Source organism: Amblyraja radiata, chromosome 20 (genome assembly GCF_010909765.2).
Source record: "Amblyraja radiata isolate CabotCenter1 chromosome 20, sAmbRad1.1.pri, whole genome shotgun sequence".
Lineage (NCBI taxonomy): Eukaryota > Metazoa > Chordata > Chondrichthyes > Rajiformes > Rajidae > Amblyraja > Amblyraja radiata.
The window spans coordinates 21430323-21455523 of NC_045975.1; the positions used below are offsets into that span (position 1 = coordinate 21430323).

The following is a 25201-nucleotide window of genomic DNA, read 5'->3' on the forward strand; positions in this document are numbered from 1 at the left end:
TGAGCAAACACACTTAGGCAAAATCCACATATATGCTTCACATACGCCAAGTAAATTGGATGCACTTCAAATGTGCACTGTATTACAACTAAAAATGTGAAAAATGATCCATGAGTTACAGGAAGCACCAGCACATTTCAGAAACTATTGTGTGCATCTGGAGCCCAGTGTTTCATTTCCGTACATTGAAATAAGTGGAGAATGGCACTTATTAAAAGTGATGATAGGTGATGAATTATGTTCCTCCAATCTATTTGTTTTATATTGTCACTACAAAGTAAATAACATTAAATGCTATAGTCACATAAACCTTATTTTTCACTGCATGTGAACCTGCACTATTATTGGTAGTAAATAACTTTGCACATCATGATAATCTAAGAATTTATAAAACATGAAGGAATAATCCACAGATTGACAGTAATTATTCATGGTTAAAGAATCTGAATATTAGTTTATTAATTCTTTCACACTAGATTTGTTTTCTTTCAGCCCATTTCCCCATTATTTATTGTCACTGCACGACTCAATATAATTTACTGTTATGAGTTACAATGAGCGTGTTTTTAACTGCAATTAATTAGTTTAGAATACACATAGTTGCATTGTTTGTCATCATGAATAATTTGAAATAAAAAATACTGAAAGTTTGAGGAACATCTGGCTCAGGAGCTAGTGCAGCACAAAACAAGTCGTGAAATGATACATGGATTGTGTGCTCTCTTTGTGCTTTAACTTAACCTGGTCAATGACTTATCTTCCAAAGCTGCCTCCGAAACCCAGCAGTCTGACACTGCGTCTGAGTAGTACCATAGACAGGAGGACCCTTAGACTACCACGACTGTCCAAAAGACACAGCCATGATGATGTGTTGCTTCTGTCCCACCTTAGTGTGCCCTCTTCCCCCACCAGCCTCAACGACGACAGCATGAGCACCACCAGTGAGCTGCTGTCTACACGACGATCCAGGAGGATTCCTAAAGTAAGAAATGTCCACCTTTTTTTCTGATAATGTGTTGGAAACATTATTATTGCTCTTTATTGGTTTGCAATGTTGACATATATATGCATAGAATCAACATCTACATTAATGACCAAGAGTACTCGGTGGTCATATCTGAGTTTCAGCACACATTCTAAACATTGTGCTAAACCAACTTCATTATACAACATCTCAGGCAAATACTTCAATTTCTTTTCAAAGTAGTTAAATACAGTTTGGCTTGTGTTTGGCTTGAAAATAGTATCTTGAACACAGTCCTTTCAAACACAACCTCAGCAACATATCGTACAACTGTAACATCACACTCAACATCTATTCTCAATACCCTGACAGATGAAGTGCCAATGTACCAAACACCTTCTTTACCACCCTAACTATCTGTGACACCACTTTACATACCTGCACTCTTAGATCCCTCTGCTCCACAACACTCCCCAAGGCCAAACAATTCACTGTGAACGTCGACCTGGTTTGACGTCCCAATATGCACAAATTACAAATGGCATCTACTTAAAAAATGAAAAAATGATGGCAGAATTATTTTTTAAATGGTGAAAGACTGAAAGATTGAAGTAAAAGATGGTACCACTACCAATGGAAGTGGTAGAGGCTGATGCAGTTACAATATTTGAAAGGCTTATGGACTTGGATTTAGATAGGAAAAGTGTAAGAGGGATATGTGTTTAACACAGGCAAATGGAATTGACATTGATAGGCCTTACAGTGGGCATGGACAAGGTGGGGTGAAAGGGCTTGTTTCTGTGCTGTATATTTCTATGAATACTGTAAACCCTCGTTATAATAAAACACACTTGGTGGGGCTGGGGCGGTCGCTGGGAGGGCTGGGGTCAGGTCCGGGTCTCGAGTGCTGTGGGGGGGGGCTCTGCCAGAGGTACGGGGAGGCCAGCTGGGCTGCAGGACTGCATGTCTTTGCGGTGAGTGAATACACACTGTCACAATGTTTTTGTCTTTGCAATGTGGGCGGATCGATAGAACCACTGTGGTAGTTCTATCTTAAAAATTGTGTATTGTCCCTAGTGTGTAGGATAGAACTGGTGTATGGGTGATCGCTGGTCGGCATGGATTCAGTGTTTTACGCTGTATCTCTAAATTAAACTAAGCTGTTAAAATAGTTCAAAAACACCATTCACTCTATCCATCTTCCCTGAAGCAACAAACTTAGTCTAGAACAGATTTGGTCCACTATAACTGAAATCCGTTATAAAGTGGTCCGTTAAAACGAGGGTTTGATGTATGTGAACATTTGATAATTAATATTTATCTTAAGAACTGGCAGTTAAAGCCATGAGATATAAACACCAAATGAAAACAGAAAGGTTTGCATCAGAGAGAAGAAAAAATGGATGATAACCTGAAATTGTTAAATATCACATTATAAAGTTGCAGATGGAATGTAAGGTGCTCCCTTCAAGCTTACATTCGGCATCGTTGGAGCAATATAGAAAGTGAAAGATAGGTCAGAGTTGGAGTGTAGAGAAAAGTGAAGTGCCAATCAACATAAAACTCAGGGTTGCCCTTGCTGACTGAAGGGATGTTTCATGCAAAGTAGCCACCAATCTGTTGAAGCCCAATGGGTGATCAGCGATCACCCATACACAAGTTCCATCCCACACACTAGGAACAATCTGTTCTCTCTGTTGTAGAGGACACTAGATTGTGATCACTGAAAGCAATAGAATGGATTGCAATAGATTCCTAATTGCTAGTGAATTGGTGGAAGGACTGTTTGGATCATTGGAATATTGGAAAAATAATCTGTAAAAGTGTATCTCTCATGGTAGCATGACTAAATGAATGAGTTAAGACAGAAGAGTGGACCACAGAGTTCACATTCACAGCCGTTCAATGCATCATCATTCATTATTTCCAGGACCTTAAATGGAATTCCACCACCAGCTACATCTTGCCCTCCCTTTCAACATTCTGGAGTCCATGACTCCATAGTAGATGCTTTCATCTCCTCCAACCATTCTCCTTCTCGGGGCTCATGCCCGTGCAATTGTGGTAGATATCCCTGTTTTCTTTCCTTCCCACCATTCAGAGAACCAAGCATTTTTTTTCTGGATGAAGCAGTAATTCATTTGCACTTCTTCCAATCTGAAAGGGTAGTAATTTTGAAGTAATCCATTGAGATTGGCAATGTCTCGCATGGTAAACTAGTCAGTAAAGACCCATGGAATCTAAGTGAAAATAATGAAATGGATCCAAAATTGGCTGTGTTTAAACATTAATAAGACGTGTTTTAATGGCTGTTTTTTTTCAGGGTTATTGTTCCTCAGTTGGTGTGGGCCTGATTCCAAGTTGTATCATAGAGATAGTAAATCTCTCAAATGCTATAATCAATTACAAAGCCTGAAGCTGTAGGGGTTGGAAACATGTTTTAAGTCATAGAGGAATGTGCTCTATCCCCTCCTCTTCATACTCTGGGTGCTATATTTTTGGATCCCATTGCAGCAGTTCCAAGGTTTTGACAGCCATATTCCTAAACTCGTCTGGCCAGGAAGTAAGGCCAGAACATATGTGAAACTGCTCCAAGTTTCATGGGGAGAAAGTAGGGTTAATCACCCAGTTGCAACATTGACAGGCAGTACTATTCCTCAACCTAACTTCAAGGATTTATTGCCTGGAGCAAAACCACCCCAAAGCTGCAATGTGGAGGCAAATACTCACTTGTCAGCTCCACTAACATTTCTCCGTTCCCTCTGGAAAAACAGCACAAAATGCCTGGAAACACTTATCAAGGCTTCACGAGTCTGGTGGGTAGCACGCGTGCTGGCCAGATACACATGGTTGGCTGGCCAGAAGATTTCTAGAACATTTCTTCAGTGCAAGATATGATCTGAATTGCCGAGACCAAGTAATGAGAAATCATCCAAATGTTTTCGTACGGAATATTATTTTAAACAATAGCAACAGAAAGATAACTTGCTGAACTATAAAGTGGACCATTAGTTACACAAATTTAATTCTTTCTTTTATCACCTGTCCCATATTTCCCACCACAATAGCTTAGTGTAGCGAGATGCAGCATGGAAGCAGGCCATTCAGTCTACCGAGTCCGCCCCGACCAGTGATCACCCTTAGACACTAGTTCTATCCTACACACTATGGACAATATACAGAAGCTAATTAACCCACAAACCTGCATGTCTTTGGAATGTGGGAGGAAACCGGAAAAAACCGGCACAGTGAGAATGTACAAACTCGAGAAGCTGACAACACCCGTAGTCTGGATCGAAGCCAGGTCTCTGGCACGTCAAGGCAGCAACTCTACCGCTGTGCCACAGTGCCTGTTGTAGATTTAATGGAGCAGATACTTTATAGATTCAATTTTATTTATTTAATGGAGCAGATACTTTATAGATTCAATTTTATTCCAATTACTGGTCCTCTCCTCTTTATAGCTTCTCAGCCTGCACATAAATGCCACTGCAAAGATCTCTAAGCATTGAATTGAGAATTGCAATGTGATCATCAGAACATTTTAAATGTAAACAAAAGCAAATCACCAATTGAATGGCTCCAAATGTACTTATTAGCAGGAGGAATTTCTGACTGCGTTAAGACTAGGCTTGATGTTGCTGATGTACAGTATCTATAGATCACAATGAAGGACACCATCAGACTGCCCATACCTTGTTATTGGTGCTAACTGGCCTTTTTGCTACTATTTGCCAGCATTGGGTTGCCCAATAAAGTCTGTACAGGAAGAGAGAAATGAAATAATGAAGAACGACAGTGAGAATAGGTTGAGCTGGCAGTGAGGACTGAGATCCCTTTGATTTCCAAAGAATGTACTCATGGAATAAAAATGAAAGTGCTTGGAAAACGAATAGGTATTTTGTACCTCCTGCCCTTTCTCTGTCAGATTGCAAATATGGTGTTATGATCGGCAGCCGTCCCCAATATACTTTTACCCACTGCCTCTTCCTGCCTTTAATCATGACTTTACTGGATGCCCATTTATAGTGCCTGAAAGGTGAATCATAGATGTATAAAGAAAAAGGGAAGGAAGAAATGCAGTCATTCCCTTGAGCCTGTGTCATTAGGACCAGGAATTAGATTGGACCCAAATGTATTAAGTGTCTGCTCCATTAAATCCAGGTAACTGGATACAGAATTGCCTTCAAGGAAGGAAACGGAGGATGGTGGTGGAAGATTGCTTTTTGGACTGGAGGTCTAACTAGGTGTGCCTCAGGGATCAGTGCTGGACCCATAGGTACACAAAATTGCTGGGGAAACTCAGCGGGTGCAGCAGCATCTATGGAGCGAAGGAAATAGGCGACGTGGCAACAGTGCTGGACCCATAGGCAACAGTGCTGGACCCATTGCTGTTTGTGTGGTATATATCAATAATTTGGAAGAGAATGTGCAAGGCATAATTTGTAAGTTTGCAGATGACACTAAAGCAAGTGGTATCATGGACAGTGACTCACTAGGGTCTCCTCGATATCCCACAGCTCTTGTACATCCAAGGGCGTTACGCAGTGGGTATTTATGATTTGGTATGCATTGCATGAGAAAATGATTTGGGCATTTCAGAATGAAACTAGATTGATACCTGAAGACAAAGCATGGGAGGATGAAGGGAAAGGGCCAGGCATTGGGAATGAATTGCATGCCCATCCAAAAAGCCATCAGCCCTTTCATGTTGTAATGATTTTGTTATTCTATGTTCAAATAAGCAGCAAAAATCACCTTCAGAATTATTGATCCATTATCTGCATAGAAAAAGGCACAGTTAGCCTAATATTTCAATTAAGAAATGTGAAGCAAAAATGCAGATAGTGAGTTTATGACCTTTTAATAGCTTGTTTATCAATATCTGCTTGAGAATGGCATATCTTGCCTTTGTTAACTACATGCATGTTAACTATGTATTTAGTGAAATATTGCTTTGTTCATAAGGATAACATAATCAGTATGTACTGTACTCAGTAGAAACTTGAGTAGAATTTAATAATTAAAAACATGTACATTTTTTAAAACTTTCATAGCTTGTCCAGAAAATTAACGGCATCTATAGTGCAAAGAGAGGGAAGAAAAGGCTGAAGAAATTGTCTCTGTCAAACTTTGAGAATGCATCTCTGAGAGGTAAGGGGATGAACCATTATTTACATCTTGCTAGAACTGATCCAAATCAAAAAACGTCAAATTAAAAATATCCCCCCTCTTTCAACAAAAACAAGAAGGCATGAATGTCCATTAAGTCGAGTTAATCGCTGTACTTCTTACCCCTGTTGTGGGGCAGAAATATGTGCATAGATTTCTCTGAATTCGGAGAATTACCAACTGACTTGAGTTGTATCTTTTTAACCTCCTGAAAATGAATGTAAAAAGTGCTATAATAATGATTGAGTTGACTTGCTGTAAGTGAAGAATTGCTATGCAACATGGGATAAACAGCCACAATAGTTATTAGAGTTCTTCACCTTGTCCATATTGACCTAGCTGGAAGTAACAAAAATATCAACGCTAAGTTCATTTCCCTCATTCTCTGTTTCATTGATGCATTTTAAGTTGCTATGTTTAAATAGTCTAGTCCAGTGATATGACATTGTAATTTCATGCTTCTAAATTCATTTTCTCCCACTTTGAAGACCTTCAGCATGCATCATATTATTTCTTATCTGTTCCAATAACATGGAAGGAGGCTATTTTGCCCATTGAGTTAATGCTAGCACTCCGTGTAATCCCAACAGTCTCATTACCCCACTTACTTCCCTTCAATCTACTCGTTTTGAGTCCCCCTTATTCTCTTTCCACTCACTTATCTAAGGGCAGCCAAGTAAATAATCAACTAACTGGCCTTTGTGATGTGGGAAGAAAGAGGAGCGCCTGTGGAAACTCTTGAAGTTACCGAGGAGAATGTTCAGACACCACTCGGACAAAACCCGATGTTAGACTGGAATCTGAGTCATTGGAGTCATGAGGCAGCAGCATTAATAATGTAACTGGCAGTTTACAGTCAACAATGGCCCACATGGGGAAGAATGGTGTCTGTTATTACCAAGTGTCTGCTATAACTGAATAATGGGGTTAATATGCACAGTACTAAGAGAAAAACAGCCAATAAACATAAACAATAAACAGTAAAGAACACAAAGCGCACAACACCTTGGGACTGCACAGTAGAGTTGCTACCTTACAATGCCACAACCCCGAGTTTGACCCTGACCTTAGGTGCTGCCTATGGCAGTGTGGGCTTCCTCCAGGTGCTCAGGTTTCCTCCCGCATTGTGGAGACATGCAGGTTTGTGTGTTGTGCGGTTTTTGTGTGTTGTGTGTGTGTTGTGTGGTTTATGTGTGTTGTGTGTGTGTTGTGTGGTTTATGTGTGTTGTGTGTGTTGTGTGGTTTCTGTGTGTTGTGTGGTTTATGTGTGTTGTGTGTGTGTTGTGTGGTTTATGTGTGTTGTGTGTGTGTTGTGTGGTTTATGTGTGTTGTGTGTGTGTTGTGTAGTTTATGTGTGTTGTGTGTGTTGTGTGGTTTATGTGTGTTGTGTGTGTGTTGTGTGGTTTGTGTGTGTTGTGTGTGTTGTGTGTGTGTTGTGTGGTTTATGTGTGTTGTGTGTGTGTTGTGTGGTTTATGTGTGTTGTGTGTGTTGTGTGGTTTATGTGTGTTGTGTGTGTTGTGTGGATTATGTGTGTTGTGCAGTTTCTGTGGGTTATGCGGTTTCTGTGTGTTGTGCAGTTTCTGTGGGTTGTGCAGTTTCTGTGTGTTGTGCAGTTTCTGTGGGTTGTGTGTGTTGTGTGGTTTATGTGTGTTGTGTGTGTTGTGCAGTTTCTGTGTGTTGTGCAGTTTCTGTGTGTTGTGCAGTTTCTGTGGGTCGTGTGGTTTCTGTGGGTTGTGTGGTTTCTGTGGGTTGTGCAGTTTCTGTGGGTTACTGCCGGAGGCACTATCTCGCAGCAAAGGGGCCTGGGTTCGATACCGACCGTGGGTACTCCCTGTGGCCGCGTGAGATTCCTCCGGGTGCTGCGGTGCACCGGTTCTATCCTATACACTGTGAGTTGTGCCCGGTGTGTGGGATGGAGCTGATGTGCTGGGGGAGCCTGGGAGGTGAGGCGAGATAACGGCTGGGGTCGGGGTCTGACCCTGGCCCGGGTCTCTGGCGCTGAGGGGGATGGGGGGGGGCGGCTCTGCCAGTGGTTCGCGGAGGCCAGTTGGGCTGCAGGCCTGCACGTCTCTGCGATGGATGGGTGTGGACCGCGGCACCCGGAGGAAACCTGTGCTGTCACAATTTCTTATGCGTTTGCAACGTGGGAGGAAATGTAGAACCACCGTGGTAGTTATAGACAATAGGTGCAAGAGTATGCCATTCAGCCCTTCGAGTCAGCACCGCCATTCAATGCGATCATGGCTGATCATCCACAATCAGTACCCCGTTCCTGCCTTTTCCTAATATCCCCTGACTCCGCTATCTTTAAGAGCCCTATCTAGCTCCCTCTTGAAAGTATCCAGAGAACCTGCCTCCACCGCCCGCTGAGGCAGAGAATTCCACAGACTCACAATTCTCTGTCCTACTCACTGTAAATTGTCCAGAGTGTGAAGATAGAACTATTGTACGGGTGCCCGCTGGTCAGCATAGACTCAGTGTTTCCACACTCTATCTCTAAACTAAACTAAGCTCAAATGGATCAAAAACACTATTGAAATGTCTAAATTTCCAAAGTAATTAAAACACTTTTATTGGTGCAATAATAAGGACAGTAGAAGAAACAGATCAATGTACAGTACCCTTATCTCTAAAACATAACTAAACCAAGAATCGTTCCATCCACCTAGTGGTCATTCTTTGAAACAAATAACTTGATCTACAGCAGATTCTATCTGCTTTAACCAAAATCTGTTATAAAGAGGTCTGTTATTGTGGGGCTTACTGTATAAGGCTTGTGGCTCGATTTCCAAGTGATAACCTAAGGAAAGGCGAATTCCCCCTCTCCTTCCAATCTCTGGCCCCAGCATGAATGGATTTTCCAGGTAGAGAATGCGGATGTAGTTCTAATTCTTTGAGCAGTTGTTGTTGTACCAGAGAGTGTAATGATGATCAATGCCATATTGTTTGTGTTATTCCAACTACGATTCCTGTGCTATTTGACACTACGTTAAGACACCCTTTTACAAAGGATATAAAAGATAAATTCTTCAGCATGCTTTCAGTTAACTTGTTTTTTCTTCAATTGCTGATGATGTGCAGGAGGAGAGCGGTTTAACCTGCTGCTGTACATACCATTCCGCTAAGGTGGAAAACAATTCCATTCTGAACAGTTTTCTAAAAGCCAAACTTTTACCAGCTGCTGCAACACCAAAGACTGTTTAGTCTATGACCTGGATTTGAGCTTGTTTTGGTTTACTGGAATCTTCACTCAATGTCTTTATCTGTTTCACAGATGAGAACAGTGAGAGTGAGAGTGACTCAGATGACAGGTTTAAAGGTAAGAGGTCACAATGCATTGGGTACTTTGTAAGGGGCTTCATTTATATCTGTGTAATATTACCTTTGCTGCTAGTCTGTGCAGCAAAGGATACATTTTGGTTTGTTCTCTCAAGCTCCATGAACATCAGATTAATTCCCATGATAATGTTGGGGTAGGGACCTTTCTTCAGACTAATTGTAGGTGGGAGGAACTGGAAGCAAGAAAGGATCAGGACAAATCAATGCCAGCCACAGATGACATCAGACAGAGTGGTTCCGATAGGCCAATTGTTGGCTAGGGACGGTGTGATCCCATGAAGGATACATCATGGCGGACTGTGGAACTGGTTAACTGACTTTTAATGGGGTGGGGGGGGGGGGGGGTGTTTGTATTAGTTAACTAAAATTAGAGAATTCAACGTTCATACCGCTGTGTTGTAAGCTACCCAAGTGAAATATGTGGCGTTGTCCTTACAATATGCGTGTGGTCAGTGTGGGAATGGGAAGGGGAGTTATAATGGTTCGTAACCGGGAGATCCAGTCGACCTTCGGGTAAGTGTTCAGCAAAATAGTTGCCGAGTCTACGCTTGGTCTCATCAATGTACAGGAGCGCACATTGGGAACACCGATGCAGTAGATGAGGTTAGAGGAGGTGCATTCGAACCTCTGTCTCACCTAGATGTAGTGCCGGGGTCAAAGGAGGAGCTATTAGGATAGGTGTTGCATCTCTTGCGGTTGCAGAGGTAAGTAGATGGGGAGGGGGTGGTTTGGGTGGGAAGGGTTGAGTGAACCAAGGAGTTGCAGAGGGAGCAGTCTCTATGGAAGGCAGAAAGGGGTCAAAATTAGGAGATGAGTGGAGGTGACAGAAATGTCGGAGGATGATGTGTTTGATGGGGAAGCTGGTGGGGTGAAAGGTGAGGACCAGGGGAACTGTGTTCTTATTGTGTCTGGGGGAGGGGGTGTGAGAACAGAACTACAGGGCACAGCGGAGATAAGTGATGGACCCATCAATGACAGAAGGGGTGAACCCACGTTCCCTAAAGAATAAGAACTTGTCCGATGTCCTGTGGACACTCTGAACTGTGTTTGGATTTTGTCTTGTTTTGCAGCACACACTCAACGCTTGGTCCACATTCAGTCGGTGCTGAAGAAAGCTCCCAGTTACCGCACATTAGAACGAGAACTCATCGAATGGCAAGAGCGGGAACTCTTTGAATATTTTGTGGTCATTTCATTAAAGAAAAAGCCTTCAAAGAATACATATATTCCTGAAGTATCTTATCAGTTTCCAAAGGTAAATACTAAGCTTTAAAAAGCCCGGTAGTCTCTGAGCATGGCGATTCTTTGTGTGCTGATCCCAGAAGAGGATGCACGATGATCCACTACAATTGTTCCATTCATGGAGTCGTATCGTTTGGAAACAATCCCTTGGTCCCATTTGACAAAACCTTCACTCCACTCTTTAAAATCTCTATCCCAGAAGGGGATCCACTATGATCCAGATACAGGGTCCACAGTTTAGAATTTAGGGGTAGGCCATTTAGAACGGAGATGAAGAAAAACTTTTTCACCCAGAGAGTTGCAAATCTGTGGAATTCCCTGCCTCAGAAGACAGTGGAGGCCAATTCGCTGGATGCCTTCAAGAGAGAGTTAGACAGAGCTCTTAAAGATAGTGGAGTCAGGGGATATGGCAAGAAGGTTGGAATGGGGTACTGATTGTGGATGATCAGCCATGATCATATTGAATGGCGGTGCTGGCTCGAAGGGCCTTCTCCTGCATCTATTGTCTATTGTCTATGGATCCACTGCCATCGTTCCACTCACAGTCGTATAGTATAGAAACAAGCCCTTAGTCCAAACTTGGCAACCTTCATCCCACTCTTTAAAATCTCTCTTACAGGTCTAAATCGATCAGGAGTTTCCTCTCTGCACTAGCTCTTGTACTTGCGCATGACTTGATCGTACTTGTGTATGGTATGACTTGACTCGACAGCCGTCTACAGATAACATTCAACAGCCAAAACTTGGTTCTAATTCTTCAGCAGGCAAATTAATCTGAGCTTGAAGTTTTCCAATAAAATTAATGTTTCTTACATTGTGGTGAAAAATAACTTCCTGTGTGTGAAACGTATCACTTTTGTGAGGTATGAATATTTCATTTGAACCTTAACTACACGTGAAAGCCACATAGAGCAGAGTTGAATATTATACAATATTTGTCCAACAGTCAGGTACTTTGAATAAGCAGATAACTGTCCAAGTACAACATTAAATTAATCCTCCACAACAATGCAATGCCAGTACATTTACTCATGAAAAAAGAAAAAGACAAAATGACAACAAAAGCTTGCAAAATTTGTGCTGATCCACAATTAACTTTCTATATTGGTTCATTCTTTTTAAAGGACATTTTTTAAACAACATGCCCAAAGGCGGTCTGAGTGAATTGTATCTTTAAGCATTCCAAATATAACAGCAAGAAAGCTACAAACATTCAAAACCATGCCAATTAAATATACCTAAAAAATATCTATTTGATAAAAATAACACAATTTGTCTGCAAGATCTAAAATAATCCTCTGTATAATTCACAAATAGCCGAAAGTAACATAGCCTGCCCTGGCAGACCCATTGTTTCTGCAATAGAAATGCACTGGCAGACCCACTGTTTCTGCCTATCCTGACCCACTGAAATCACAGCGCATAGTCCTCCGACATTTTCGCCACCTCCAACGGGATCCCACCACTAGTCACATCTTCCCATCACCACACTTTCCACTTTTGCAGAGACCGTGCCGTCCACAACTCATCTCTTCCCACCCAAACCACCCCCTCCCCAGGTACCTTCCCCTGCAACCGCAAGAGATGTAACACCTGACCCTATACCTCCTCCATCCAGGGAGTTGACAGTCATTACAAGCGAGGTGAGGTTCACTTGCACCTCCTCCAACCTCATCTACTGTATCCTTTGTTTTTGGTGTGGACTCCTATATATCGCCGAGACCAAGGACAGACTGGGCGATCGTTTCGCTGAACACCTACGCTCAGTCCACCTTGGCCTATGCAATCTCCCGGTTGCCAAACATTTTAACTCCCCTTCCCATTCCAATACCAACCTTTCTGTCCTGTCACTGTCAGAGTGAGACCACATTTGCCCAGCTGATCAAGAGCCTGCTGTAATTTTTGATAACCGATTTCACCACCCACTTTAGTGTCATTTAGTAATGTTTAAACTGTTTGTGGGGAGCACTTTGAGACTTGTGGCCATAGTTCTATTAGCTTTAAAGTATTTAAGAATAAGATTAGGGCACGTTCTTAAATTAAAGCTGGAAGCTGGGGTTAGGCCAATTGGGCAGGAATTTGAAAACTGATCATACAAAGGGATATTCAGAAAGTGGAATGCTTTTCAAAATGTGGTAGTGAGAGTTCAAGGTATGCATATTTCTGTTGTGAGTAAAGTGGCAAGGCAAGAACCATGGATGATGATGGAAATTGAGGCTCTGGTTAGAGAAAAGGAGGCGTAAGGTGTAGGCAGCCAGGATCAAGTGTATCCCTGGAGGAGTATTGGGAATTGGGTAGCATACTCAAGAAGAAAATCAGGAGGACAAAAGGATGCATGTGATAGACCTGACACTTAAGATTAAGGATAATCTAAAGAGGGTTTATGCATATTAAGGGGAACAGGATAACAAGAGAGAGAATAGGGTTCCTCAAAAACCAAATGAGGGATAAAATCTGCATGCATTTGGAAAGACATAGATTGTAGTCATTGTCACCGTGGTTTTGTGCGTGGGAGATCATGTCTCATGAATATGATTTGAGTTTTTTGAAGAAGTAACCAGGAAGGTTGATGAGGGCAGGGTCGTTGATGTAGTCGATATGACTCAAGCAAAACATTTGATAACATTTGCATGGAAGGCCCCTGTGGATGAATTGGTGTATGGGTGCCAGGGAGAGTTAGCTAACTGGATACAGAATTAGCTTCATGGTAGGAAACAGAGTGGTGGAGGTATTCCATTCAGCCAGGAAACCAGTGATTAGTGATGTGCCTCCGGAATTGGTGCTGGGCCCATTGCTGTTTGTCATCTATATCAACAATTTGGATGAGAACATACAAGACATGATTAGTAAGTGATATCTCAAATAACGTAATCAATATCATAGACAGTGAAGATGATCATCAAGATGGTTTCAGTGAGATCTTAATCACTGGGCAAGTGGAGTGACAAATGGAATTTAGATAAGTGTGAGGTGCTGCATTTTGGGAAGTCAACCCAGGCCAGTGCCATCACAGAGGATGGTAGACCCTTGGGGAGCTTTGTAGAGCAGAGGGATCTTGGATTACATAGTTCCCTGAAAGTGGCATTACAGGTAAATAGGTTGGTGAAGGAGGCTTTTGGCACACAGGCCTTCATCAGTCAAAGAATTGAGTATTGGAGTCGGGACATTGTGTTACAGTTGTGCAAGACATTGCCAAGGCCACACTTGGAATATTGTGTTCCGTTTTGGTCACCCTGGTATGGGAAATTACTATTTAACTGGAAGGAGTGCAGAAGATTTACAAGGATTTTGCCAGTACTCGTGTGCCTGAGCTATTGGGAGAGATTGGGCAGGCCGATATATTATTCCTTGCGGAGGAGGTGGCTGAGGGGTGATCTTATGGAAGTGTATAAAATCATGAGGGGTAGAAATGCATGGGCAAATGGGATTATCTTAGATGGGGCATCTTGGTCGGCATGGACGAGTTGGGTTGGGTTCCATGCTATATGACTCGGTGACTTTCTATTTTTAAGTATATATTTAATTCGCCTTTATAATTGACAATATAGCATGTTTGCACAATATTGTTTGGCATGCCAAGCATCACAACTTGTGCAAACAAAATCTTTTCTCTCACTCTGATCATTTTAACAATTACTTTAAATCAGTGGGGACTGATGCCGATTGCACTTTCTCCGTTCTACCATAACTAAACCCTATGTATCTGTGTATAGTATTTTTGTGATTAAATACGATTATAAAATGAAATATACTTGGTCTATGCCGACCAAGGTACCCTTGTAAATCTTCTGCTAAAGTATCAAAATGTTCCGTTTTGCCAGAGATGGGTTACAGTAATAATGACTTTATGTTTTTATGACTGTAAAACAAAAATAAACCAATACCAATATTTGTAGATATTGTTACAATATAATAATTTTGCATGGTCCACTATGAGTTCTATTAATAATTTAGGTAAAAAATGACCTGTGGTATATTAAGCACTACCAAGATATAACACTATCATCTATGAAATGAATTTGTCAGCAGCGGTACAATGACAAAGAACACACAATACACAATAACAATTTAACACAAACATCCACCACAGCATTCATCACTGTGGTGGAAGGCACAAAATTTGGATAGTCCTCCTCCATTTTCCCCCGTGGTCGGGACCTCAACCCTCCGCAGCTGTCGCTGCGGGCGTCCAGATGTGCAGACAGTGTTATTATTGGAATTGTTGATGGTAGTAACTCCAGGTAGTAACTCGAATGTTGCTTCTCCTCCACAGCTAGAGAGGCCAACAAAACAGGTACGTGAGGCAGAGGAACGACTGAAAGCAATCCCACAGTTCTGCTTTCCAGATGCCAAAGACTGGAGTCCAGTGTCAGATTTTACCAGGTAAATCAACTGAGAATTATTCAAGCAGTTCATGAGAATGAATACACAGGCACAAACTTTCGCTAAAGTATAATGCGATCTAGGTTTGCAGCTCATGTACAATTTTTCCATAAACTAGAATACCATCCGATTTCTGAATAAACTGGAATATTGTCCGATTCACCTCCACCCCATTGCGGACATTGAACTTTGTCTCTGGTCTTGGTGCAGTGCAATGCTGAGAACTATATTCTATACTGACCCGCTAAGTTCCTCCAGCACTTTGGTTAAAATGAGAGAAGCATTGCTGTACATCTATACTACTTGTTCCATGATGAGGAATAATCCACACCAGCCACAGTGGAAGTTAATACATCCATAATTTGATAATAATAACTCGTTTTGATAATGAATTTAGAGAGGTTTTGATGAAGCTGTTTTGACCACCGTATAAAGCTGTTTTGATGAACAGGTTTCAAAAAGGCTTTTGCCACATTTGCCTTCTTCAGTCAGAATATTGAGTATAGAAGTTGGGAGGTCATGTTGCAGATATATATGATATTGTTTGAGGCCACATTTAGAGTATCTGATCACTAGTTGACAGAGAGTATATTTATGATGAGATTGGTTTTCCCCCAAAAGAGAGGCAGGTTGGGAATTTAAACCAGTTCTTGGTAAATTGTGAACTTTCTCATCATCAATAAAATAACTGTGTTCACAGTTGATGGCTAGATCTGGAATTTGGGTCCATGCATCTGTTAACACAAAACCAATATCTGGTTAGCCAACCATGCCTCCTCAGGCCTTTCCTCTCAGCATAGTTGTAGAGTCATAGTCATAGAGTCGTACAGCATGGAAGCAGGTCCTTCAGTGCAACCAAGATGCCCCACCTATGTTGGTCCCACCTGTCTGTACCTGTCCATACCTGTCCATATCCCTCTAAACCCTTCCTACCCATGTACCTGTCCAAATGTCTTTTAAATGATGTGATAATACCTGTCTCAGCTACCTCCTCTGGCAACTTGTTCCATATACCCATCACCTTCTGTCATTTTGTCAATTTCAAATACGCCCGTAAATAGTTGCAGAAATTTCAATTATGGGAAGGAAGAGGTAAAAATAATAGTTTTGAAAGGGTTATGACCATATAATGTCCCCAGCACTTCAAATTTGGAAATATAGGCATAAAGGAAATACAATTGTTTGTGTGCAAAACAAAAATTATCATAAATTGTTCTTCCCTCTAAACTTAAATTAAAGAAACTGAATAAAACTCCAAAGTAAGAAAAACATCCCTGAAAGAATTGCAGACATTGTTGAATACTTCCAAAATTAATATCTATTATTAAAATGATAATTTCAAACAAATCAGGTCCTGTAACGTATGTGTAACATTAGTTGGTGTTGAACCTAGCCCATCCTTGCATAACTGCAAATTATTTTCAATGAATAAGATGTTAGTGAGAATCTCATGTGCCCAAGTAGATCCCATCAGTGTTTCTTCACTGCGTTTCTTTTTGAGTGAGTTATGATCCTCTCTTTCAGCGAAACGTTCTCATTCATGCTCACTGGGGAAGATGGCAGTCGACGATTTGGTTATTGCAGACGGTTATTGGTGAGTATGATTCTCCTTGTCAGCTTTAACATTCCATAATGAAACTAAGCTGCAGTTAGCACCCCACTATGCCTTCTCATAGTAAAATAAATGATTGTTAATTACAGCCTTCTTACTAGCCCTGACTTGATTGTCTTCTTTTTTTTAGTACTTATTTTAACAAATTAGATTCAGAGAAACCATTATATAGACAAAATAATTCCTAATCAGACAGCTAATGTATCGCCGCATGTCAAAATGCTCCCAATAGTGAGGGGATAGGCTAAAGATGCAGATAGAATGGTCCCAGCAGTTGATGACAGGGCCTACTTCGCAGATGCTCAAGGTTGGGGTGATATTATTTCTGCAGCAGAGTCTCATGCAGTACGACTCAGTCCACTTTTCCCGGAATAGGCTGCCAGTGATTGGAAAGGGGATATAAACGTGTAAAAGTGAAGTATTGCATGCAGGCAGTGAGGAGAAACATGAAATTGAGTGCAAAGTAAAGAAAAAGAATCTCAGAAAAAGAATCAAATGGTGAATAGCTATAGAATTCATTGCTCATCTCAAATTTTTCAAAGAAGTAACATGGAAATTGAAACACGATACTGTGTGATGTTACTATATATTTTTTTAAATATCATGGTCCTTTACAAACTGCAATTTCAATGTCACAGTTTCAATCTCCATTATAAAAACAATACCTCTTCTGTTGGTAGGGAGGTGATGTTTTGTTTTTGAATGGCGAGAGATTGAAAGATGTTGGTATTCAAAAGACCTTGCATCCTTGTACATGCATCACTGAAAATTAACATGCAGGCACAGCACACAATTCAGAAGCCAAATAGTACATTGAAAGAGGATTTGGGTATATACATGCAGGCTCTTGCCCCAATTGTATAGGTTCTGAGTGGGACCATACCTAGAATATTGTGCACAGTTTTGATCTCTCTATTATCCAACAGAGCAATTACAGCCAGGTTTCAGTAGATTCATTCCTGAGTTGTCAGGTTTCTTGTAGAGGGAGAAATTAAGCATTTGGAGAAGGTATCAGCAATTGTAAAGTGTATAAATCCCCAGGGCCTGACCAGATACATATTTGGATCTTGTGGGAAGTAAGGAAGGAAATTATAGAAGGTACACAAAATTGCTGGGGAAACTCAGCGGGTGCAGCAGCATCTATGGAGCGAAGGAAATGCTGGAAACTATTTCCTTCGCTCCATAGATGCTGCTGCACCCGCTGAGTTTCCCCAGCAATTTTGTGTACCTTCGATCTTCCAGCATCTGCAGTTCCTTTTTGAACAAGGAAATTATAGAGGTCCTTGCACAGATGATGGCTAATGTATCGTTATTTAAGAAAACCATCAAGGACAAGCCAGGGAACAACTGGTTGATGAACCTGACATCAGTGGTGGTAAAGTTGTTGGAGGCGATTCTTAGGAACAGGATCTACCAGCATTTTAAATAGGCTTTGATTGATTATGGATAGTCAGTAGGGCTTTGTGCAGGGTAAATTGTATCTCATGAATCTGAGTTTTGTGAAGAAGTCCCCAAGAGGATTGATGCGAGCAGGGCAGTGAATGTTGTCTACATGGACCTTACCAGAGACTTTGAGAAGGTCCCTCATTGGTAGGCTAGTCTGAAAAGTTACAGTATGTGGAATTTAGGATGAGCTCGCCAAATGGATTCAAAATTGTTTTGGAGTGCAGTTGTGGAGGGTTGTTGATCAGGTTGGAGGTCTACAATGAGTGGTGTACTGCAGGGGTCAGGGCTGTTTGTTGAAATATCCTGAAATATTGACTCCCCTGCTCCTCTTTATCTGAAACTTAACTTGTATCCCAGCAGGCTTTGGAAAGTTATTTTTGCTATGTTTGAGGCATGTAGAATATACTTTTAAAACAGCAGCATGTAGCTGTAGGTGCAATTCACACAGTTAATGATTTCATACATTGAAATGACCCCCTCCTACCCATACTGTTGTTTTGAAAACATAACCTTGGCTTTTCTGTACCAGTTTGCAGTATTGGCCCATACCAGCTTATGTTCAATTCTGAGTAAACACATTTGTCAGGAGTTTATGAATGTTTTTTCCTTCCATGTAAAAGAAAGACTGGGATGACTAATAGCAGTTGTAGAATCAACATACTGAATTGAACTGCTTCATAACCAATGGGCAGATAACATTCTCAGGACTGCTATTTGACTGGAAGTTGAGCAGAACCTCGTTTACCCAGGGAAAGGGCAATCTTACTGCTTTCCAGTGTCATTTCTGAATAAATGTCAGATCTTTTGTTTCACTTAAAAACATTAGCAATATAAAAAGAAATCTAATCCTTCATTTTGTTTTAATTCATGAAGACCTTTCCTGGATGGAATATGTTTTTATTGGCATTTCCCACAGGACGGCTATGAGCTGGTGGCGTTCCAAAACTCCTGGCAAGGTGTCAGCATTCCAGCAGATTTGACAATGTAATTTTAAGTAACAACGTTACATGGTTGATTTAATCAGAACTTACGGGATCAATTCAATGCCTAATAAGGGAAAGCAAATCGTCTCTTCGTCAGATGTGAACTGCATCATCTAACCTTAGTCCATTAATACCTTCATTAAAATACACACCCCAGCAAGTAATGACACATTTATCTGTAGCTGTAGCCAAAGTGCACAAGACTCTGCTGCATGAACATTTTCATTCTGCTTTCTCTTAATCTTTAAATATGATAAGCACACTGCTTTTTCTCTTTCTTATTGTTTAGTTTTTAGTTTAGACATATGACGTGGAATCAAGGCCTTGGGTCCAACAAATACATGCCAACCAATGATCACAAGTTCGAGCTCTATCCGACACACTGTGGACAATTTACAGGGCCAATTAACCTACAAACCCGTATGACTTTGGAATGTGGGAGTAAACTTGAGCACCCAGAGGAACCCTCTCACAGGGAGAATGTGCAAATCCATACAGACAGCACCCATAGTCAGGATCGAGCCTGGGTCTCTGGTGTTGTAAGGCAGCTACTCTACTGGCGCCCAATTGTCTTAGCATTAAAACTAAATCTCAGTGCAGACTTACTCGCACATGCTCATACATACCCCAAACTTCTAAACGGTGAAATTCCTGAATCCCATTAGCCTTTTAACATCACGCAATCAATGATCATATTTAATCACCATGATCTACATGATTCTGATCTTGTCTTTTAGCCTGAACAAAATTTGGAATCCTTCATAGTGATAGACAAAAAGCAATGGTTTCAACCCATGTGTAAAATGATAATTTGATTTTTGTAGAATTTGCAAAAATATTTATTCATATCTATTTTCTAATTTTATTTATGTACTTTAATACTGTATGGCAGGCGGGAACTTACTTGACATTTATAAATTATTTTATATCTAGTTACTGTTCTATTTTAGTTTGTTATATTCCAGTTGCGTCACTTTATTTATTTATTTATTTCGAACAGAATAAAAGAATAAAAAGCAAGTGTGAAACAGCATACAAAAAACAAAACAAAAATATTTATAAAGTGTCATAAACAATATCTATAAATAAATGAAATCATATGTGTCCGAAAAGGAGCAGGAAGAAGCCAAAGCTTATTAATTCCCACCCCTTATTCAACTGCTTGTAATTATCTTATACAAATTTAGCAGCTATATGTACACCATATGTACACCAGCCACGATATGTACACCAAATTATTTACATTTGAACACTAATCAAATATTTACAAAGCCATACAAAAAAGAAAAAAAGAAAAAGAAAAGAAAAAACCCTCATATACTATACAGTATCTTAGTCATATATACAACCCATCACTCTATAATCACCCTTCCCAATACAATCAGTATAACAAATATCCCACTCACAATCACCTATCCTCATCCCAATATCCTTTTAAACAAGTGTTTTTGTACATCTTTTTAAACTGAATTATGCTTGTGCTAAGTTTTATCTCCTGTTCCAGACCATTCCACAAATTCACACCACAGATTGCTATGCACATACTTTTAAGAGTTGTTCTGACATTGAGTTTTTTTAAATTATGTTCCCCTCTCAAATTATACCCACCCTGTCTTTCCATAAACAGTTTTTGTATATTTCTTGGAAGTAAATTATTTCTTGCTTTGTACATGATTTGCGCAGTCTTAAATTTAACCAGATCAGTGATTTCATGATATAGTTTACAAAATGACTCCAGGTATCTTTAATGCAGTGAAGTAACTAACATTGAAAGGCACATTTTTAACTTGCAGGATGTAAACGTCTACAGTTAGGCAAATATCTATAATGTTTATTTCGATGTCTGAAGAAGTCGAAATGTCACCTGTTCTTTCTCTCCAGAGATGCGGCTTGTCCCGCTGAGTAACTCCAGCTTTTTGTGTCTATATCTGGTTTAAACCAGCATTCCTTCTTACATATAATGTTTATATATTTTTTTCATTTCAGCCAAGTGGAAAAGTTCCTCGCTTGCCAGAAGTTTATTGTGTCATCAGTCGCTTGGGCTGTTTCACACTCTTTTCAAAGGTACTGTGTAACACTTTGAATATCAGCAATGATAGTTTCTTATCAATTGAGGATTAGGAAGGCAAAGTCATAGTTTACCTGCATATGGCCCTTATCCCTTGAAACCATTCCTATCTGTGTACATGTCCAAATTTTGCTATGGTACCTGGCTCAGCTACTTTTTCCAGTAGCTCCCTCCATATACTCACCAACTTCTGTGTAAAAGTTGCCCAACAGATTCTTATTAAATCTTTCCCCACTCACCCTAATCCTATGCCCTCTATTCCCTGATTTCACGAAGCTGGGAACAAGACTGTTCATTGCCCTATCTATCCCCCTCTTGCATTAGATACAAAGAGAAGATATGTGAAAAGAAAGAGATTAGTTAAAACAAATGTAGGTCCCTTGCAGTCAGAAACGGGTGAGTTGATCATGGGGAACAAGGATATGGCGGACCAATTGAATAACTACTTTGGTTCCGTCTTCACTAAGGAAGACATAAATAATCTGCCGGAGATAGCAGGGGACCGCGGGTCAAAGGAGTTGGAGGAATTGAGTGAAATCCAGGTTAGCCGGGAAGTGGTGTTGGGTAAATTAAATGGATTAAAGGCCGATAAATCCCCAGGGCCAGATAGGCTGCATCCCAGAGTACTTAAGGAAGTAGCTCCAGAAATAGTGGATGCATTAGTAATAATCTTTCAAAACTCTTTAGATTCTGGAGTAGTTCCTGAGGGTTGGCGGGTAGCAAACGTAACCCCACTTTTTAAGAAGGGAGGGAGAGAGAAAACGGGGAATTACAGACCAGTTAGTCTAACATCGGTAGTGGGGAAACTGCTAGAGTCAGTTATTAAAGATGGGATAGCAGCACATTTGGAAAGTGGTGAAATCATTGGACAAAGTCAGCATGGATTTACAAAAGGTAAATCATGTCTGACGAATCTTATAGAATTTTTCGAGGATGTAACTAGTAGCGTGGATAGGGGAGAACCAGTGGATGTGGTGTATCTGGACTTCCAGAAGGCTTTCGACAAGGTCCCACATAAGAGATTAGTTTACAAACTTAAAGCACACGGCATTGGGGGTTCAGTATTGATGTGGATAGAGAACTGGGTGGCAAACAGGAAGCAAAGAGTAGGAGTAAACGGGTCCTTTTCACAATGGCAGGCAGTGACTAGTGGGGTACCGCAAGGCTCAGTGCTGGGACCCCAGCTATTTACAATATATATTAATGATCTAGATGAGGGAATTGAAGGCAATATCTCCAAGTTTGCGGATGACACTAAGCTGGGGGGCAGTGTTAGCTGTGAGGAGGATGCTAGGAGACTGCAAGGTGACTTGGATAGGCTGGGTGAGTGGGCAAATGTTTGGCAGATGCAGTATAATGTGGATAAATGTGAGGTTATCCATTTTGGTGGCAAAAACAGGAAAGCAGACTATTATCTAAATGGTGGCCGACTAGGAAAAGGGGAGATGCAGCGAGACCTGGGTGTCATGGTACACCAGTCATTGAAAGTGGGCATGCAGGTGCAGCAGGCAGTAAAGAAAGCGAATGGTATATTAGCTTTCATAGCAAAAGGATTTGAGTATAGGAGCAGGGAGGTTCTACTGCAGTTGTACAGGGTCTTGGTGAGACCACACCTGGAGTATTGCGTACAGTTTTGGTCTCCAAATCTGAGGAAGGACATTATTGCCATAGAGGGAGTGCAGAGAAGGTTCACCAGACTGATTCCTGGGATGTCAGGACTGTCTTATGAAGAAAGACTGGATAGACTTGGTTTATACTCTCTAGAATTTAGGAGATTGAGAGGGGATCTTATAGAAACTTACAAAATTCTTAAGGGGTTGGACAGGCTAGATGCAGGAAGATTGCTCCCGATGTTGGGGAAGTCCAGGACAAGGGGTCACAGCTTAAGGATAAGGGGGAAATCCTTTAAAACCGAGATGAGAAGAACTTTTTTCACACAGAGAGTGGTGAATCTCTGGAACTCCCTGCCACAGAGGGTAGTCGAGGCCAGTTCATTGGCTATATTTAAGAGGGAGTTAGATGTGGCCCTTGTGGCTAAGGGGATCAGAGGGTATGGAGAGAAGGCAGGTACGGGATACTGAGTTGGATGATCAGCCATGATCATATTGAATGGCGGTGCAGGCTCGAAGGGCCGAATGGCCTACTCCTGCACCTAATTTCTATGTTTCTATGTTTCTATTATGCACCTCTCAGTCTGCTTGAACTCCAAGGAATAAAGTCCTAGCATGCCCATCCTCTCCCTACAGCTTAAACCCTCAAATTCTGTCAGCAACTTTGTCATCTTTTCTGCAGAATAGAACATTATTAGAACATTCTCATTACCATAACATAGATTGGAATAAGGATGATGTACTGGTAAACATTGATCATTCCATATGCAGTCTAATAACTGAGGAAGCAGAGGCATATGTGGAACATGTTTTAGGGAAATTAAATAGGGGCAAGTGGAGTGTGTTAATGTATGAGGGCCTCAAAAGCTGGTTTACATTCACTTTGGAATGAGGAACAGTCAGCTTGGTTTTGTTAGAACCGGGGTTGATCCTGACTAAGGGTGCTTGACTGTACGGAGTTTGTACGTTCTCCCCTTGACCTGCGTGGATTTTCCCTGGGGTCTCTGGTTTCCTCCCACACTCCAAAGACGTGCAAGTTTGCAGGTTAATCGGCTTGGTAAAATTGTAAATTATTCCTAGTGTGTGTAGTATAATGTGAATGTGCGGGGATCACTGGTCGGCGCGGACTCGCTGTGCCAAAGGGTCTGGTTCCGTGCTGTATCTCTAAACTAAACTAAACTAAGACAAACATCCACAAAATATAGGTCCTCCACCAATCTCCCCTCCAGCAATAAAAGCCCACACCATCACCCTGGAAAATATGACAACTTTCGGTATCTCACAAGCAACATTTCAATGAAGGTAGACATTGATGATGAAATCCAACTGTTTGTGGCCATCAGAGGAAAACAAAATGTTAATATTAAGTGCTTCAACCTGGAAAAAAGTGTTATCCGTGAATTTTGTATGTTTCTGTTAATTGTATATTTCTGAACCATGGACCATCTATAAAAGGTGCCTCAGTGAGCTATCATAAAAGCTGTTTTTACTTTAGACTTTGGAGTTACATTGCGGTAACAGTGCCTCTCTGCCAACCAGCAATCTCCCTGTACGCTAGCACTAGATCTATCTTATGCATTATGGACAATTTACAATTTTTACCGAAGCCAATTAATCTACAAACCTATACGTCTTTGGAATGTGGGAGGAAACCAGGATACCCAGAGATAACCCACCCAGTCACCGGGATCTGGTACAAACTCCATACAGACAGCACCCGTAGTCAGGATCGAACCCAGGTCTCTGGTGCTGTAAGGCAGCAACTCTACAGTTGCACCACCATGCCACCTTCGCATAATTGACTGACTGGATAAGGGAGCCAATGTAAGTAGGCCAACCAGCACTGAAACTCTAATTATATTCAGTTGGATCCAACAGGCAGGCATTGTTGTTTGCCTGATACGAGACCTCTAGAACAGACACACTATTCTGTCACAAATAGAAGGGATGATTCATGAATGTTTTCAAAGTTTTAAAAAAAGTGTAAAATGCTCGTTAACTTGAAGGATTTCTCAGCATCATAAGGAAAGGATGTTGAGGAGCTCTGCCACAATGATAAGGGATTGTAGTAATGAAGGAAGGCAGGAAATGATTGGACTCTTCTTCCTTAATAACTCTAAATGTTTTCAAGATGATGGGCAGTTTTGATAAAACAACAAGAAAGGATTAATTTCGAATGGCAAGTCAGGAAATAAATTAGAATTTAAATGGAAACCTAATGGAAATTTATTTTGACTGAAGATGTGGTGGAAGCTGACTCCATAAATAGAGTAATACATGAGTTGTGCAGGAATGAATATGAACATTATGAACAAAAAGTGAAGATGTTGGATAAAAACAGCAGCCCATTCTACAGCATAGGCAGAATGGGCTGAATGGCC

General features: G+C 41.0%; 1 protein-coding gene across 2 annotated transcripts in view; it reads left to right on the forward strand.

The window, feature by feature from the left end:
• dennd2b (DENN domain containing 2B) overlaps positions 1–25201 on the forward strand; it is a 217559-nt gene that overhangs the window by 167834 nt on the left and 24524 nt on the right. For both annotated transcript variants that reach the window (XM_033038988.1, XM_033038987.1), the window contains exons 6-12: positions 767–982; positions 6022–6118; positions 9412–9456; positions 10547–10731; positions 14992–15101; positions 16626–16695; positions 21129–21206. In XM_033038988.1, the coding sequence (XP_032894879.1) occupies positions 767–982; positions 6022–6118; positions 9412–9456; positions 10547–10731; positions 14992–15101; positions 16626–16695; positions 21129–21206 (801 nt within the window). The remainder of the gene's footprint in view (positions 1–766; positions 983–6021; positions 6119–9411; positions 9457–10546; positions 10732–14991; positions 15102–16625; positions 16696–21128; positions 21207–25201) is intronic.